The sequence below is a fragment of the Bombina bombina genome, chromosome 8 (assembly GCF_027579735.1).
Source record: "Bombina bombina isolate aBomBom1 chromosome 8, aBomBom1.pri, whole genome shotgun sequence".
In the NCBI taxonomy this organism is placed as follows: domain Eukaryota; kingdom Metazoa; phylum Chordata; class Amphibia; order Anura; family Bombinatoridae; genus Bombina; species Bombina bombina.
Window position 1 is genome coordinate 174,252,229 of NC_069506.1, and position 20,268 is coordinate 174,272,496.

Here is a 20,268-nt window from a genome sequence, read left to right on the forward strand (position 1 = left end):
AACGATTCGGTCCATAATAAAGATTCGGTCCGACATTAATAATAATTCGGTAACTGTTTCGAGTGCATCCGAATTTCAAAATTCGTAACGACACGAATAAATTCCAAAACCGAATTTCCGACACATACCAAATTATTACGAATGTCTTGAACTGATTTTTTTTTTTTACGGCCCGAATCGAAACGAAATGAAGCGAACCTAATTTTTCGATCACACACAAGTCTAATCCAAACTCCACCCACCATTTGCATTATTTGCAGTATCCACTCTGGGCTTTAGGCAACAGATAACCAGGCTAGTCCTGGTCATAAAGTTAGTATCAAATGCACGTATTTCCACTTGTTATCAATTAGGGACAGATATGTAGCAGAGTTATCCTTGAAAAGTCAGCAGCTCTGAGTATTAGAAATTGCTCAATTTTCAGAGCTAAATTACAAACAAATGGGGGTAAATTAACCCTTTAAGGACACAGCTTTCAGTTTGCTCAATGGTTTTATGACGGAAAAAATCTGTCATATGTCCTTAAGAGGTTAAATATAATGCAAAGTAACTTCATTATACATAAATAAACATTTTATACACAAATCTCAATGTGTTTACTGTCCCTTTAAGTGTCCAGTATTTTTGTATAGATTTTACTGGACATCCTGCTAAAACATCGGATTCTTTAAACAAAATACAGGTAGCCCTCAGTTTACGCCGGGGTTAGGTTCCAGAAGGAATGGTTGTAAATCGAAACAGTTGTAAATTGAAACCCAGTTTATAATGTAAGTCAATGGGAAGTGAGGGAGTAAGGTTCCAGGCCCTTCTCAAAATTGTCATAAGTAACACCTAATACATTATTTTTAAAGCTTTGAAGTGAAGACTTGAAATGCTAAACAGCATTATAAACCTAATGAAATAATCACACAACACAGAATATAAAATTAAACTAAGTTAAATGAACAAAAACATTTGTTAAACAGCATTTTAAACCTAATAAAATAATCACACAATACAGACTTTACTTGCATTTTTCTGCAAACAGTTCTTCCTATGCATTCCAATCTGGACTGATTTATGGACAGAAAGATCTTGTTTCTTTGAAATCTGCTCGATAGCTCAGGTCTGGTTAAACTGATTAATTTCAGCTTGCTTGGCTTGCATATCTTTGCTGCAACACAAACGGACAGCTCCACCTACTGGCTATTTTAATCAATGCACTGCTTCTCAATGCTTTTCAATATCAGTCACATGACTGAAAAAAAAGGTTGTTATTCTGAAACGGCGCAAATTGAACCGTTGTAAACCGAGGGCCACCTGTACTTGCAATTGTAACTAGTTTATAGAACTTAATTACATTTTATGCCCCTTTTAATAAATGGACCTTTATACAGAGGCATTTGAGTTGGGAACATAAACCAAACCAATATTGCAGTTTACATTTTCTGTCTGTCTGGATAAGTTTTATTTATAACATGTAGTTAATAGTCATTTTCTGCTGGTGCCAAGTAAACTGCTTGAAAACCTTGACTCATCTCTGAGAATTTGTTAGAACATCTGTAGCTTGGTTCTTCCTAGTTAAAGGGATACTAACCCCATTTTTTTTTTATTTCCTGATTCAGATAGAGCATGCAATTTTAAGCAACTTTCTAATTTACTCCTAGTATCAATGTTTTTTTTTTCTCCTGCTATATTTATTTGAAAAAGCAGGAATGTAAGTTTAACAGACGGCCTATTTTTGGCTCAGAACCTGGGTAGCGCTTGCTGATTGGTGTCTAAATGTAGCGCTGATTTGTGTCTAATTGTAGCCACCAATCAGCAAGCGCTACCCAGGTACTGAACAAAAAATGGGCCAGCTCCTAACCTTCTATTCATGCTTTTCAAATAAAGATATCAAGAGAATGACGGAAAATTGATGATAGGAGTAAGTTAGAAAGTTGCTTAAAATTGCATGCTTTAGCTGAATCATGAAAGAAAAAATGTGGGTTTAGTGTCCCTTTAAGAGCTGATTTGATCCTATGCAGAGAGGGCTTTGCTAAGTTTGTGCCTTTCAGAACATCCTTGTTTATTCAGGACTCTTACTTAATGTTACCACATGGTTGACAAGAAAAAAACACACATTATTAAACAGATTTTCCCCCATACTGTAAATCGGGGGCAAACATTGTGCATGTGTGTCCTGTGTATGTGACCCTATGTGTGTGGGTTCCCGTGGTACTGTGAGTCTGTTGGTGTGTGAGTGGCTCTGTGAGCAGCAGTATCTTTCTTGTCCTATTCTGTATTGGTTTGTACCGTCTCATGGCATTGGCAATAATACAATTCTGAAAGTCTTTAGAGACCATCCTTTTCCTGAGGATTCAGTTCTATTTCACTGGTAGTTTGGGTAATGTGGGTCTTGTCCCTGTCTCCTGCTGGAAGGGTTGAAAAAAGCTTGTGACCCTTCACTGTACAGACTACTGATGCAGGAAGGCCCCATCACTTCTGTTTAAACTACTTTTGCATTTTCCAAGGTTTGCTTCCATTAGACTGAAAATTGTGCTCTGAAAGTCTGATGGTCCACCTTAGTTACCCAAAGAGTCCAGCAAGCTGTGTCAGGCTTTTCTAGCTAGATAACATGCTGGATCTTCACCTTCAATCATTGCCTTACTATACCCTGTATATATAACTTTTGTGTGTGTGTGTGTGCACGTGTGCAGAGCGTGAGCATGTTCATTGGTTGAGTAATCGACCACTATATTACCCTGCAATGATAGACCCAGCACTGCAGGACTTAGGGGAGGAGGCTTTAGAATATGTAGCAGTATTACATAGCAATATATCAGCAGGTTTATTGTCAGCTAGGGCAGTGTGCAATATGGCTCCAGCAAACTGCTTCGGATCTAGAGCCCAAGGGGCCGATTTATCAATTGTCTGGCTGACATGATCCGCTGTAGCGATCATGTCCGCCAGACATCGATAAATGCCGACTGCTTGTGCAATGCCGCCCCCTGCAGATTCGCAGCCAATCAGCCAATAGCAGGGGTGTCAATCAACCTGACCTTATGAAATCAGGCGGATTGATGTCCGCAGCCTCAGAGGCAGGCCTGAAGGTTTGTGCGGACACAGGGGTATACGGCCCCATTCGGGCCGTGATAAATCGACCCCCAATTCTCTAAAGCTCTCTGGTCTGGGAGATTATCTAAGAAATCTTGCCAGAGTTGTAAGGTCGCTCAAATAATCTTAAGAAGGCAAATTTTAGCTTGAGAGCTGTTATTGTTGCTATGTGGGGCTATGGATGTGAAGGAGACAAACCTACATTACAATATACTGCTTAACAACAATAGTGTGATTTTCTCTCCATGATGGTAAGTTTTTCATACTCAGGCCCCTAGTGTGCTTCTTCTCATTCCTGAGATGTTTTTGCTACATTCTTGCGGTGCGGAACAGAGGACATTTAGCATTCCTTATATATGACTATTTTCTAGTGGTTCTATCCACAGCTATTATCAGAACTTGACGTTTTATTCTGTGTCCTTTATTTGATTTTTACTGAGATAAAATCTCAGTTTTGAGTACAGTACTCCTCTTTTTTTCTGAAAGTTTTTTTCTTCTTAAATATAGAAAGACTGTGCACAATTTGCTGCTCTATCTGAATAATAAAAGTTTAATTTTGACTTGAGTGTCCCTTTAATGCACTGGACATTATTTGGTTTCAATATCATTAATTGGTGCAAATTAGTTTTAAAACAATTTTATGTTCTATCAAGTCATAGTTTTTGTATTATATAAAATATGCACAGTATATAAAAAAAAGTTTGTATTTTATTTTTTGCTCTGTTATTTTTCTTTCTTGGTAGTCCCCATTCACAGGTGTATAGAGAAATAGAAATCTTAGCATGAAGTAGCTGATGCTGTGTCTAGAAATATAATTTTTAATTATGAATATATACAGGTGTATGCATTTGTGATTGGCTGGTGCCTGTCACATGGTACAGGGGGAGTGGAAATATACATAACTTTTAAAATTGTTATAAAAAAAATCTACTACTCATTTCAAGTTCAGACTAAGTGCTATTGCATTGACTTGTTACCTTGCATTTGTTGATTATGCAAATCTACTGTGTTGACTGGTCCTTTAAGGAATACATCAAGTGATTATCTACATAATTACTGTTATGGTGAATTTTATAGAAATACAGGAGTCAGTCACAATCTATCATTTGATAATTATCTGCGTGTTCACGGCTACAGATGAGCCACTTTCAATGTTGATGAAATCATCCCTTTTTGTTCTGATCACAATCTAAATTCTGGATCTTAACTGAATTCCACGGCCAAAATGACTTGATAAACACATAGACAAAATTTTCTGAAGTATTACTGGGTACCTTTTTTTATAATTAAATATTTATTTTGTGTAAAACACACTGACATTAACCTTGCCTTACTGGATGACATTAGGAAACAACGTCACCAAACAAATACAGACACTACTTGATCAATGAAATAAAGATAAAAATAATAATAAAATCCACAGTATTAATATTGTGTACATAAATAATGGTATCTATTTCCTTTTTTAATTAAGATATTGCAAGTCTAACCAGGTAAATTACAATTTTGAGCTTTAGATGTATTATAAGCAATGGCATTTTGTGATTGTGATCACCGGAAAAAACCACTGACATATTAGCAGACATTCTGAAATCGCAATCTGCTAAAAACAAGCGCAAACCCATTATTAGATGCCATTTTCTATAGGATTAAACTGTACACATCAGAATTATATAAGTTTGTCCTGGTTTTAACTAAATGTGCAGATCTTTGTAAAGCTATAAAAATGTCCCTATCGGCATTAATTCTTATAAATTCAATAGTATCAGTGTTATGATGATAAAAAGCATTTCCTGTATTTGTTAAAACTATTGCTAAATATTTCCCCCTTTTTTGTTGTTTTTAGATTGAATGGGGTTGGGAAGCCAAATGCCAAATCAATATATGGTAAGTTTATTTCTTGAGTTGAAATAATCTTAAAATAATTGTGCTTCCTTACAGCAAATTCTGCAAAATTGTGTACAAAGATTGCATTGCAGTTGTTGTGTGTGTGTGTGTGTGGGGGGGGGTTGTTTTTTTTCTCGTAGTGTCTGAACAGTGTCTCTAATTTAATGCAAGTGTATAAGAATTACTGATTTATTTTATTGGCCACTGGAATGTAGACATGAATATTTTGTTTTATATTTTTGTAACCAAGGAGCACTGTGCAGCTGTACCGTTTTCTTGCTTCTTACCATAATAAATACATTCTACAGTTGTGTCCAATCTGCTTATGAATTACTTAAAAGTATTATCTTTTCCCTTATTCCTGGTCTATTTGTAACATGTTTTTATCCTTACACAAAATAAATGTGGTGCATTAGTTGTGGACAGGGCTGAACATGATGTTTTGGATAAAAAGGCAAAATGAATGTTGTTCTTAGCAGGTAGGGTGGCCACCCGTCCCTTAAAATACAGAACACTTATAAGTTACACATGCTGCAGGGAGGAATATCAATAGTGCTGTCCAGAAACACAATACATGTTTCTCCCTGCACACCCTGCAGCATGTGTAACTCATAAGTGTCCAGGAAAACATGGATGAGGTGGCAACCCTATTAGCAGGGGCCACTGATTCAGTGGCCTCTGATCCCTGCTACCTAGCAAACCTTCACTCATATGTAGTACTATCAGTTTTTAATTGGGTGGTCATCATAAACAGGATAAACCAGTTTAGCAGTTTGTGCTTCTTTTAACAGTGAAATCCAATTGGTGTAAAAAATAAAACAAAAAAACTGCACTGTGTTAGTAATCAACTATATCTTGCACATTTCTGAAGTATTGACCGATCCCGGCTTCCCGGCCGCCCTGACCCTGTCCCTCCTAGGCCAGACCCTGTGGCGGCAGGAGCCCCCTCATCCAGAATTGGGGGGGGGGTGGCCGGATCAATTGGATGCAGCAATTTCATGATCCTGCCAATCACAGACTGTGCTTGGTACCAGAAAAATGGCATGCTTTTATTAATCAAATCATTTCATTTTTCCACTACAATGTACCTTAAATGGACAGTGTACTGTAATTTATCCATTTAATGTGTTTTCAATGTTCCATTTTACCTGTTAGAGCGTATTAAATAGTTTACAAATAGCTCCTTTACCTTCATTTTCTCATTTGCAATAACTGCTTTTGCCTGTTAAAACCACCACCTATATAGATAGGCTTACCAGAAGTCCCACTTTTACTGGGATTGTCCCGGTTTGGAGGCTCTGTCCCAGTGTCCCACCCAGTTGTTCATTCTGTCCCAGTAGGGTTGCCACCTCCAGGTTTCAAATCATGTGTCCGGGTTTCAGCCCACCTGAAACCCAGACACATTATTCAAAATGACTGGACTGTGGCTCTCCAGCATAGTTGGATGCTGGTACTTTGTTACATACAGCCCTGCTTAGCTTAACGTTCGTGTCCTTCAAAGTTTACATTTAGTAATACAGGCTGAGTGAGCAGCATAGGTTTTTTTAATTTTGTAGTACTACTTGGTTTATTTTTCTAAGAATTTAAACCCCCCCCAACCCCTGGTGACATTGCCGGTAATACACCTTTAGGGGAATCATATGGGTATGACTAGGAAGTACAGACAAGCAGGATTTTTGGCCTGGATCTTGCTTTACTTCATGCAGGATAGCATTTTGGTTATAATCTTCCTGCATTATGGTATAGAGTAGCCTCTTAAACAGCTTTAGCAGGTACGTGTTTCTTTTTTACTTTCATTCAATGTTGTATTTATGCCTTATCAGTATTTGGCTCTGTTCCTTAATTAGACACATAAAACACATATTACACTGCAGATATTAAATTGTGAAATTGATAATTATGAAAGTGATAATTATGCTTGATGTTTGGCATTATTTAGAATCTTAGATTTAGATTAATGATTTATTTGCCATGACAACGTAATGGTGCCTTTTTCACTAGGGGGTGGTGTTATGGTCTATTTAAACTGTGTGATTCACTTGTTTGACTGAGGAAGGGTAGAGTATCCACAAAAAATTACACACATAGAAGCTACTACTTTAAAAGGACCGGTAATTGCCACGCCCCCTTGACCACGCTTCTGACCACACCCTCACTGGCACCGCACCAGGTGGTCCCAGTTTCACCTCTAAAAATTATGGTAAGCCTATATATAGACAATTTCAATACTGCAGTAATGGCTACAGAAAAACTATGGCCTAGATTTAGAGTTTGGCGGTAGCCGTCAAAACCACCGTTAGAGGCTCCTAACGCTGGTTTTTACCGCCCGCTGGTATTTGGAGTCAGTCAGGAAAGGGTCTAACGCTCACTTTGCAGCCGCGACTTTTCCATACCGCAGATCCCCCTACGCCATTTGCGTATCCTATCTTTTCAATGGGATCTTTCTAACGCCGGTATTTAGAGTCGTGGCTGAAGTGAGCGTTAGAAATCTAACGACAAATCTCCAGCCGCAGAAAAAAAGTCAGTAGTTAAGAGCTTTCTGGGCTAACGCCGGTTCATAAAGCTCTTAACTACTGTGCTCTAAAGTACACTAACACCCATAAACTACCTATGTACCCCTAAACCAAGGCCCCCCCACATCGCCGCCACTCTAGTAAAAAAAATTAACCCCTAATCTGCCGCTCTGTACACCGCCGCCAGCTACGTTATCCCTATGTACCCCTAATCTGCTGCCCCTAACATCGCCGACCCCTATATTATATTTATTAACCCCTAATCTGCCGCCCCCGCTATCGCTGACACCTGCATATTTTTTTTAACCCCTAATCTGCCGCTCCTTCCCCCGCCGCAACCTACATTGTACCTATGTACCCCTAATCTGCTGCCCCTAATACCGCCGACACCTACATAATATTTATTAACCCCTAATCTGCCGCCCCAACGTCGCCGCCACCTACCTACACTTATTAACCCCTAATCTGCCGACCGCACCGCTACTATAATAAATGTATTAACCCCTAAAGCTAAGTCTAACCCTAACACTAACACCCCCCTAAATTAAATATAATTTAAATCTAACGAAATAAATTAACTCTTATTAAATAAATTAATCCTATTTAAAGCTAAATACTTACCTGTCAAATAAACCCTAATATAGCTACAATATAAATTATAATTATATTGTAGCTATTTTAGGATTAATATTTATTTTACAGGTAACTTTGTAATTATTTTAACGAGGTACAATAGCTATTAAATAGTTAATAACTATTTAATAGCTACCTAGTTAAAATAATTACAAAATTACCTGTAAAATAAATCATAACCTAAGTTACAATTAAACCTAACACTACACTATCAATAAATTAATTAAATAAAATACCTACAATTATCTACAATTAAACCTAACACTACACTATCAATAAATTAATTAAATACAATACCTACAAATAAATACAATGAAATAAACTAACTAAAGTACAAAAAATAAAAAAGAACTAAATTACAAAAAATAAAAAAATATTTACAAACATTAGAAAAATATTACAACAATTTTAAACTAATTACACCTACTCTAAGCCCCCTAATAAAATAACAAAGACTGCCAAAATAAAAAAATGCCCTACCCTATTCTAAAATTAAAATAGAAAAGCTCTTTTACCTTACCAGCCCTTAAAAGGGCCCTTTGCGGGGCATGCCCCAAAGAATTCAGCTCTTTTGCCTGTAAAAAAAACATACAATACCCCCCCCCAACATTACAACCCACCACCCACATACCCCTAATCTAACCCAAACCCCCCTTAAATAAACCTAACACTAAGCCCCTGAAGATCTCCCTACCTTGTCTTCACCTCGCCGGGTTCACCGATCCGTCCACCGAAGTCTTGATCCAAGCCTCCGAAGTCTTGATCCAAGCCCAAGCGGGAGCTGAAGAGTGACTTCCATCCTCCGGCTGAAGTCTTGATCCAAGCGGGCAGAAGAGGACATCTGGACCGGCAAACATCTTCATCTAAGCCGCATCTTCTATGTTCTTCAATCCGATGACGACCGGCTGATCTTCAAGACCTCCAGCGCAGATCCATCCATCTTCACTTCCCGACGAATGACGGTTCCTTTAAGGGACGTCATCCAAGATGGCGTCCCTCGAATTCCGATTGGCTGATAGGATTCTATCAGCCAATTGGAATTAAGGTAGGAAAATTCTGATTGGCTGATGGAATCAGCCAATCAGATTCAAGTTCAATCCGATTGGCTGATCCAATCAGCCAATCAGATTGAGATCGCATTCTATTGGCTGTTCCGATCAGCCAATAGAATGCGAGCTCAATCTGATTGGCTGATCGGATCAGCCAATCGGATTGAACTTGAATCTGATTGGCTGATTCCATCAGCCACTCAGAATTTTCCTACCTTAATTCCGATTGGCTGATAGAATCCTATCAGCCAATCGGAATTCGAGGGACGCCATCTTGGATGACGTCCCTTAAAGGAACCGTCATTCGTCGGGAAGTCGTCGGTAAAGATGGATGGATCCGCGCTGGAGGTCTTGAAGATCAGCCGGTCGTCATCGGATTGAAGAACATAGAAGATGCGGCTTAGATGAAGATGTTTGCCGGTCCGGATGTCCTCTTCTGCCCGCTTGGATCAAGACTTCAGCCGGAGGATGGACGTCACTCTTCAGCTCCCGCTTGGGCTTGGATCAAGACTTCAGTGGACAGATCGGTGAACCCGGCGAGGTGAAGACAAGGTAGGGAGATCTTCAGGGGCTTAGTGTTAGGTTTATTTAAGGGGGGTTTGGGTTAGATATGTAGGGTGGTGGGTTGTAATGTTGGGGGGGGTATTGTATGTTTTTTTTACAGGCAAAAGAGCTGAATTCTTTGGGGCATGCCCCGCAAAGGGCCCTTTTAAGGGCTGGTAAGGTAAAAGAGCTTTTCTATTTTAATTTTAGAATAGGGTAGGGCATTTTTTTTATTTTGGGGGTCTTTGTTATTTTATTAGGGGGCTTAGAGTAGGTGTAATTAGTTTAAAATTGTTGTAATATTTTTCTAATGTTTGTAAATATTTTTTTATTTTTTGTAACTTAGTTCTTTTTTATTTTTTGTACTTTAGTTAGTTTATTTCATTGTATTTATTTGTAGGTATTGTATTTAATTAATTTATTGATAGTGTAGTGTTAGGTTTAATTGTAGATAATTGTAGGTATTTTATTTAATTAATTTATTGATAGTGTAGTGTTAGGTTTAATTGTAACTTAGGTTAGGATTTATTTTACAGGTAATTTTGTAATTATTTTAACTAGGTAGCTATTAAATAGTTATTAACTATTTAATAGCTATTGTACCTGGTTAAAATAATTACAAAGTTACCTGTAAAATAAATATTAATCCTAAAATAGCTACAATATAATTATAATTTATATTGTAGCTATATTAGGGTTTATTTTACAGGTAAGTATTTAGCTTTAAATAGGATTAATTTATTTAATAAGAGTTAATTTATTTTGTTAGATTTAAATTATATTTAATTTAGGGGGGTGTTAGTGTTAGGGTTAGACTTAGCTTTAGGGGTTAATACATTTATTATAGTAGCGGTGAGATCCGGTCGGCAGATTAGGGGTTAATTATTGTAGGTAGGTGGAGGCGACGTTGGGGGCGGCAGATTAGGGGTTAATAAATATAATATAGGGGTTGGTGGTGTTAGGGGCAGCAGATTAGGGGTACATAGGTATAATGTAGGTTGCGGCGGTGTACGGAGCGGCAGATTAGGGGTTAATAATAATATGCAGGGGTCAGCGATAGCGGGGGCGGCAGATTAGGGGTTAATAAATATAATATAGGGGTCGGCGGTGTTAGGGGCAGCAGATTAGGGGTACATAGGTATAATGTAGGTTGCAGCGGTGTACGGAGCAGCAGATTAGGAGTTAATAATAATATGCAGGGGTCAGCGATAGCGGGGGCGGCAGATTAGGGGTTAATAAGTGTAAGGTTAGGGGTGTTTAGACTCGGGGTACATGTTAGGGTGTTAGGTGCAGACTTAGGAAGTGTTTCCCCATAGGAAACAATGTAGCTGCGTTAGGAGCTGAACGCTGCTTTTTTGCAGGTGTTAGGTTTTTTTTCAGCTCAAACTGCCCCATTGTTTTCTATGGGGGAATCGTGCACGAGCACGTTTTTGAAGCTGGCCGCGTCCGTAAGCAACGCTGGTATTTAGAGTTGCAGTGGCGGTAAATATGCTCTACGCTCCCTTTTTTGGAGCCTAACGCAGCCATTCTGTGATCTCTAAATACCAGCAGTATTTAAAAGGTGCGGGGGGAAAAAAAGCACGCGTAGCTAACGCACCCCTTTGGCCGCAGAACTCTAAATCTAGCCGTATGTTAATGAGATTCAGCAGAAGAAATAAGATGTTAATTTTCAATAATAATTTCAGACAAAGATACGATAAGGAAACCTTTGTTTTATATAGGATTATAAGATAATGAAATATGTCCTTCATGCATTCTTATCAATTGTGGTTTCAACAGCAAAACCAGCTACAGTATGTTTTATACAAAATAAACCTAAAGTAGCAATTTTCCATACACTTCATACTCTGCAACTAGTAGAACAAGTCACTGGAAACAAAAAAATTTTTACAGTACACTGTCTCTTTAATAATACAAATGGAAATAATGGATTTTTTTAGCTATGCATAATAGATTGTGTAATGGAACATTTTAGTAGGGGGGAAAAGTAAGACCCCCCCCCCTAAAGAAAAGTGTTTATTGTATGCGTGTCTCAGCTTCTTTGGCAACAAACAGTTTACAAAACTCAAAGGCCATTGATTTGTGTGCATAAGAAGCAGCCTTGATAGGTATTGTCTCAGAAGAGTCTGGGGCAGACAGGACAAGCTGTGCCTGAGCTCACTGTAGCAAGAGCCCTCCTGTTTGGGGAACAGATCTCTTTTCATATTAGCAACCTGATCTAACAATTACTTGTTGTACGTCATAAGACACCAGTCACGTCAAACAACCATGCAAGATATGCACAATATTTTGAAGCAAATCAATCCCGTTCAATGAAAAAAAAATAGGAAAGACTTTTAACATAATGAAGAATTGATCTTATTCTGATGAATGCATAGGGAAACATTACAGTGGGCAGTTTCACTCCTCGTTTCTTTACCCCAGGCAAGCTTTGTAATTCAGACTCTTGGGAAAGGGGACAGAACTGGAACTGCTTGAATTACTGAGCCTGACATCTGCCACTTAACTAAAGTTCTATTACAAGTATCTCCTTGACTTTCTGTGCATTTGTAGCATATACCACTCAGCTTGGTACAATTCAGCCTCAGAGTACACTTGTTCTTGAAATGCTAGATCAATAGCTGTTGTACAAGGGGGTAGTTTAATGGTCTTAGTTTACTTTTTGACGTGGAGATAGGGCTTGCAATTCTTACCTAATTTTCTTGCGTTAAATAAAGAATTGTGGGATAGATTACAAGTGGAGTGCTAATTTATCGCGTGCCCGCAAACAGGCAAATTTGCCAGTTTGTGGGCATGCGATAAATAACCATCCATTACAAGTGACTGGTTATTGCAATTAGCGCTTATAAAATTAACCAGAGATCAGACCTCTGGTTAATTTTAAAAATGTCCACCAAATGCCATTACAGTGTAAAGTATTTTATTAAAAAATAAAGATAGTAGCATCTTTATTTTGTAATAAAATAACTGCAAAAAGCAGTTATATGGGGTTAAAAGTGGGGTGTTAGAAAAAAACGGCAGTGCCTTTACATTGCTGTCTATTGGGAAATGTGTGTTCCCTGGAAATATATATGTATATATTTGTGTAAACGTAATATGTGTATATGCACACATTAACACATAAATATGTATATAATCTTATACATATATATTTTAAAATGCTGCCCATCGCTGCACTAGTTAGCCCCTTCGCTGTGCAAGGTTATCAGCCTAAGGAAGCGCTTTCATGAGTGCAATGCTTCCTAGCATGTGCTGGTATTACTCAGTGGATCACTAATATCAATTTCGCAAAAGCGATATTTAGCGCTCCACTTGTAATCTGGCCCTGTATGTATAATAATTCACTGTCATAAAAAATGTATCTTAAAAATAAACTCTAAAGAAACATATTTTCTTAGATTTTTTACTCTGTATACAACAACCCTCTAATCCCTGTCAAAATGTAACATACAGTGATGTGTACTGTCAAACATAATATATTACTCAGTTTTCTTTTTTTTGTTGGGAATGTCATTGTCATAGCAATGCTGCAGCTGACAGTATATCACAACTCTAATGCACCCATGCCCAGACAGCAACAACATCAGTGTAACTTTTTGGGAATGTCATTGTCATAAGGGCTGGTGGGCAATTTGGCTACATAGGCAATGATACATTTTGCTGCCCCCTTCCCTCAAACAAGTGACGTACCCTGCCATTGCTGTTTCTTGCTAAATTATTTTGCCACCAATGACAAGCCCCACCCTTAAGTTGGCCAAGTACCCACATAATGCGTGCCATCTAAGTTTTCTTACAAAATATGACATGAAGAAGAACACTGCTGACACTAGTTTTATTTATTTAATCACAAATGAAATTACAGTGTATGACATACAGATGCACACATTCACAGTGATATACAGGTTTCCACACTGTTGCAGTGACACATGCTGGCTCACGTGCGTACACTCACACAGTAACACACTTGCTTACATGCCTCCATTACACACTGACAAACACAATGGCTCACATGCATAGTTTTATACAGTGACACACACAGGCTGGCTCATGTGTACACTGCCCCCGTGACCCACACACTGGTTCACATGCGTGCACTCACCCAGTGACAAACACACTGGCTCATGTGCGTATGCTCAAACAGTGACACACACACTGGTTCACATGCGTGCACTCACCCAGTGACAAACACACTGGCTCATATGCGTGTGCTCAAACAGTGACACACACACTGGCTCACATGCATGCACTCACCCAGTGACAAACACACTGGCTCATGTGCGTGTGCTCAAACAGTGACACACACACTGGTTCACATGCGTGCACTCACCCAGTGACAAACACACTGGCTCATGTGCGTGTGCTCAAACAGTGACACACACACTGGTTCACATGCGTGCACTCACCCAGTGACAAACACACTGGCTCATGTGCGTGTGCTTAAACAGTGACACACACACTGGCTCACATGCGTGCACTCACCCAGTGACAAACACACTGGCTCATGTGCGTGTGCTCAAACAGTGACACACACACTGGCTCACATGCGTGCACTCACCCAGTGACAAACACACTGGCTCATGTGCGTGTGCTCAAACAGTGACACACACACTAGCTCACATGCGTGCACTCACCCAGTGACAAACACACTGGCTCATGTGCGTATGCTCAAACAGTGACACTCACAGGCTGGCTCATGCGTACACTCACCCAGTCACAAACACGCTGGTTCACATGCATGCACTCACCCTGTGACAAACACACTGGCTCATGTGCGTGTGCTCAAACAGTGACACACACTTTGGCTCACATGCGTGCACTCACCCAGTGACAAACACACTGGCTCATGTGCGTGTGCTCAAACAGTGACACACACACTGGCTCATGTGCGTGTGCTCAAACAGTGACACACACACTGGCTCATGTGCGTGTGCTCAAACAGTGACACACACACACTGGCTCACATGCGTGCACTCACGCAGTGACAAACACACTGGCTCACATGTGCGTGAGCTCAAACAGTGACACACACAGGCTGGCTCATGTGTACACTCACCCAGTCACAAACACACTGGTTCACATGCGTGCACTCACCCAGTGACAAACACACTGGCTCATGTGCGTGTGCTTAAACAGTGACACACACACACTGGCTCACATGCGTGCACTCACCCAGTGACAAACACACTGGCTCATGTGCGTGTGCTCAAACAGTGACACACACACTGGCTCACATGTGTACACTCACCCAGTCACAAACACACTGGCTCATGTGCGTGTGCTCAAACAGTGACACACACACACTGGCTCACATGCGTGCACTCACCCAGTGACAAACACACTGGCTCATGTGTGTGTGCTCAAAAAGTGACACACACACTGGCTCACATGTGTGCACTCACCCAGTGACAAACACACTGACTCATGTGTGTGTGCTCAAACAGTGACACACACACTGGCTCACATGTGCATGAGCTCAAACAGTGACACACACAGGCTGGCTCATGTGTACACTCACCCAGTCACAAACACACTGGTTCACATGCGTGCACTCACCCAGTGACAAACACACTGGCTCATGTGCGTGTGCTCAAACAGTGACACATACACACTGGCTCACATGCGTGCACTCACCCAGTGACAAACACACTGGCTCATGTGCGTGTGCTCAAACAGTGACACACACACTAGCTCACATGCGTGCACTCACCCAGTGACAAACACACTGGCTCATGTGCGTATGCTTAAACAGTGACACACACAGGCTGGCTCATGCGTACACTCACCCAGTCACAAACACACTGGTTCACATGCATGCACTCACCCTGTGACAAACACACTGGCTCATGTGCGTGTGCTCAAACAGTGACACACACACTGGCTCACATGCGTGCACTCACCCAGTGACAAACACACTGGCTCATGTGCGTGTGCTCAAACAGTGACACACACACTGGCTCATGTGCGTGTGCTCAAACAGTGGCACACACACTGGCTCATGTGCGTGTGCTCAAACAGTGACACACACACTGGCTCATGTGCGTGTGCTCAAACAGTGACACACACACACACACACTGGCTCACATGCGTGCACTCACCCAGTGACAAACACACTGGCTCACATGTGCATGAGCTCAAACAGTGACACACACAGGCTGGCTCATGTGTACACTCACCCAGTCACAAACACACTGGTTCACATGCGTGCACTCACCCAGTGACAAACACACTGGCTCATGTGCGTGTGCTCAAACAGTGACACACACACACTGGCTCACATGCGTGCACTCACCCAGTGACAAACACACTGGCTCATGTGCGTGTGCTCAAACAGTGACACACACACTGGCTCACATGTGTGCACTCACCCAGTCACAAACACACTCGCTCATGTGCGTGTGCTCAAACAGTGACACACACACACTGGTTCACATGCGTGCACTCACCCAGTGACAAACACACTGGCTCATGTGCGTATGCTCAAACAGTGACACTCACAGGCTGGCTCATGCGTACACTCACCCAGTCACAAACACGCTGGTTCACATGCATGCACTCACCCTGTGACAAACACACTGGCTCATGTGCGTGTGCTCAAACAGTGACACACACTCTAGCTCACATGCGTGCACTCACCCAGTGACAAACACACTGGCTCATGTGCGTATGCTCAAACAGTGACACTCACAGGCTGGCTCATGCGTACACTCACCCAGTCACAAACACGCTGGTTCACATGCATGCACTCACCCTGTGACAAACACACTGGCTCATGTGCGTGTGCTCAAACAGTGACACACACTTTGGCTCACATGCGTGCACTCACCCAGTGACAAACACACTGGCTCATGTGCGTGTGCTCAAACAGTGACACACACACTGGCTCATGTGCGTTTGCTCAAACAGTGACACACACACTGGCTCATGTGCGTGTGCTCAAACAGTGACACACACACACTGGCTCACATGCGTGCACTCACCCAGTGACAAACACACTGGCTCACATGTGCGTGAGCTCAAACAGTGACACACACAGGCTGGCTCATGTGTACACTCACCCAGTCACAAACACACTGGTTCACATGCGTGCACTCACCCAGTGACAAACACACTGGCTCATGTGCGTGTGCTTAAACAGTGACACACACACACTGGCTCACATGCATGCACTCACCCAGTGACAAACACACTGGCTCATGTGCGTGTGCTCAAACAGTGACACACACACTGGCTCACATGTGTGCACTCACCCAGTCACAAACACACTGGCTCATGTGCGTGTGCTCAAACAGTGACACACACACACTGGCTCACATGCGTGCACTCACCCAGTGACAAACACACTGGCTCATGTGCGTGTGCTCAAAAAGTGACACACACACTGGCTCACATGTGTGCACTCACCCAGTGACAAACACACTGACTCATGTGTGTGTGCTCAAACAGTGACACACACACTGGCTCACATGCGTGCACTCACCCAGTGACAAACACACTGGCTCATGTGCATGTGCTCAAACAGTGACACACACACTGGCTCACATGCGTGCACTCACCCAGTGACAAACACACTGGCTCATGTGCGTGTGCTCAAACAGTGACACACACACTGGCTCACATGCGTGCACTCACCCAGTGACAAACACACTGGCTCATGTGCGTGTGCTCAAACAGTGACACACACACTAGCTCACATGCGTGCACTCACCCAGTGACAAACACACTGGCTCATGTGCGTATGCTTAAACAGTGACACACACAGGCTGGCTCATGCGTACACTCACCCAGTCACAAACACACTGGCTCATGTGCGTGTGCTCAAACAGTGGCACACACACTGGCTCATGTGCGTGTGCTCAAACAGTGACACACACACTGGCTCATGTGCGTGTGCTCAAACAGTGACACACACACACACTGGCTCACATGCGTGCACTCACCCAGTGACAAACACACTGGCTCACATGTGCATGAGCTCAAACAGTGACACACACAGGCTGGCTCATGTGTACACTCACCCAGTCACAAACACACTGGTTCACATGCGTGCACTCACCCAGTGACAAACACACTGGCTCATGTGCGTGTGCTCAAACAGTGACACACACACACTGGCTCACATGCGTGCACTCACCCAGTGACAAACACACTGGCTCATGTGCGTGTGCTCAAACAGTGACACACACACTGGCTCACATGTGTGCACTCACCCAGTCACAAACACACTGGCTCATGTGCGTGTGCTCAAACAGTGACACACACACACTGGTTCACATGCGTGCACTCACCCAGTGACAAACACACTGGCTCATGTGCGTGTGCTAAAAAAGTGACACACACACTGGCTCACATGTGTGCACTCATCCAGTGACAAACACACTGGCTCACATGTGCGTGAGCTCAAACAGTGACACACACAGGCTGGCTCATGCGCACACTCACCCAGTCACAAACACACTGGTTCATGTGCGTGTGCTCAAAAAGTGACACACACACTGGCTCACATGTGTGCACTCACCCAGTGACAAACACACTGGCTCATGTGCGTGTGCTCAAACAGTGACACACACACTGGCTCACATGTGTGCACTCACCCAGTGACACACACACTGGCTCATGTGCGTGTGCTCAAACAGTGACACACACAGGCTGGCTCATGTGTACACTGCCCCCGTGACCCACACACTGGTTCACATGCGTGCACTCACCCAGTGACAAACACACTGGCTCATGTGCGTGTGCTTAAACAGTGACACACACACACTGGCTCACATGCGTGCACTCACCCAGTGACAAACACACTGGCTCATGTGCGTGTGCTCAAACAGTGACACACACACTGGCTCACATGTGTGCACTCACCCAGTCACAAACACACTGGCTCATGTGCGTGTGCTCAAACAGTGACACACACACACTGGCTCACATGCGTGCACTCACCCAGTGACAAACACACTGGCTCATGTGCGTGTGCTCAAAAAGTGACACACACACTGGCTCACATGTGTGCACTCACCCAGTGACAAACACACTGACTCATGTGTGTGTGCTCAAACAGTGACACACACACTGGCTCACATGCGTGCACTCACCCAGTGACAAACACACTGGCTCATGTGCATGTGCTCAAACAGTGACACACACACTGGCTCACATGCGTGCACTCACCCAGTGACAAACACACTGGCTCATGTGCGTGTGCTCAAACAGTGACACACACACTGGCTCACATGCGTGCACTCACCCAGTGACAAACACACTGGCTCATGTGCGTGTGCTCAAACAGTGACACACACACTGGCTCACATGCGTGCACTCACCCAGTGACAAACACACTGGCTCATGTGCGTATGCTTAAACAGTGACACACACAGGCTGGCTCATGCGTACACTCACCCAGTCACAAACACACTGGTTCACATGCATGCACTCACCCTGTGACAAACACACTGGCTCATGTGCGTGTGCTCAAACAGTGACACACACACTGGCTCACATGCGTGCACTCACCCAGTGACAAACACACTGGCTCATGTGCGTGTGCTCAAACAGTGACACACACACTGGCTCATGTGCGTGTGCTCAAACAGTGGCACACACACTGGCTCATGTGCGTGTGCTCAAACAGTGACACACACACTGGCTCATGTGCGTGTGCTCAAACAGTGACACACACACACACACACTGGCTCACATGCGTGCACTCACCCAGTGACAAACACACTGGCTCACATGTGCATGAGCTCAAACAGTGACACACACAGGCTGGCTCATGTGTACACTCACCCAGTCACAAACACACTGGTTCACATGCGTGCACTCACCCAGTGACAAACACACTGGCTCATGTGCGTGTGCTCAAACAGTGACACACACACACTGGCTCACATGCGTGCACTCACCCAGTGACAAACACACTGGCTCATGTGCGTGTGCTCAAACAGTGACACACACACTGGCTCACATGTGTGCACTCACCCAGTCACAAACACACTGGCTCATGTGCGTGTGCTCAAACAGTGACACACACACACTGGTTCACATGCATGCACTCACCCAGTGACAAACACACTGGCTCATGTGCGTGTGCTAAAAAAGTGACACACACACTGGCTCACATGTGTGCACTCACCCAGTGACAAACACACTGGCTCACATGTGCGTGAGCTCAAACAGTGACACACACAGGCTGGCTCATGCGCACACTCACCCAGTCACAAACACACTGGTTCATGTGCGTGTGCTCAAAAAGTGACACACACACTGGCTCACATGTGTGCACTCACCCAGTGACAAACACACTGGCTCATGTGCGTGTGCTCAAACAGTGACACACACACTGGCTCACATGTGTGCACTCACCCAGTGACACACACACTGGCTCATGTGCGTGTGCTCAAACAGTGACACACACAGGCTGGCTCATGTGTACACTGCCCCCGTGACCCACACACTGGTTCACATGCGTGCACTCACCCAGTGACAAACACACTGGCTCATGTGCGTGTGCTCAAAAAGTGACACACACACACTGGCTCACATGTGTGCACTCACCCAGTGACAAACACACT

At 42.8% G+C, this 20,268-nt stretch overlaps 1 protein-coding gene across 1 annotated transcript in view; it reads left to right on the forward strand.

The window, feature by feature from the left end:
- The window catches only part of EPS8L1 (EPS8 like 1), a 190,044-nt gene that overhangs the window by 65,518 nt on the left and 104,258 nt on the right, over positions 1-20,268 (forward strand). The window contains exon 3 of the mRNA XM_053690709.1: positions 4,922-4,962. Coding sequence (XP_053546684.1) covers positions 4,922-4,962 — 41 coding nt within the window. The remainder of the gene's footprint in view (positions 1-4,921; positions 4,963-20,268) is intronic.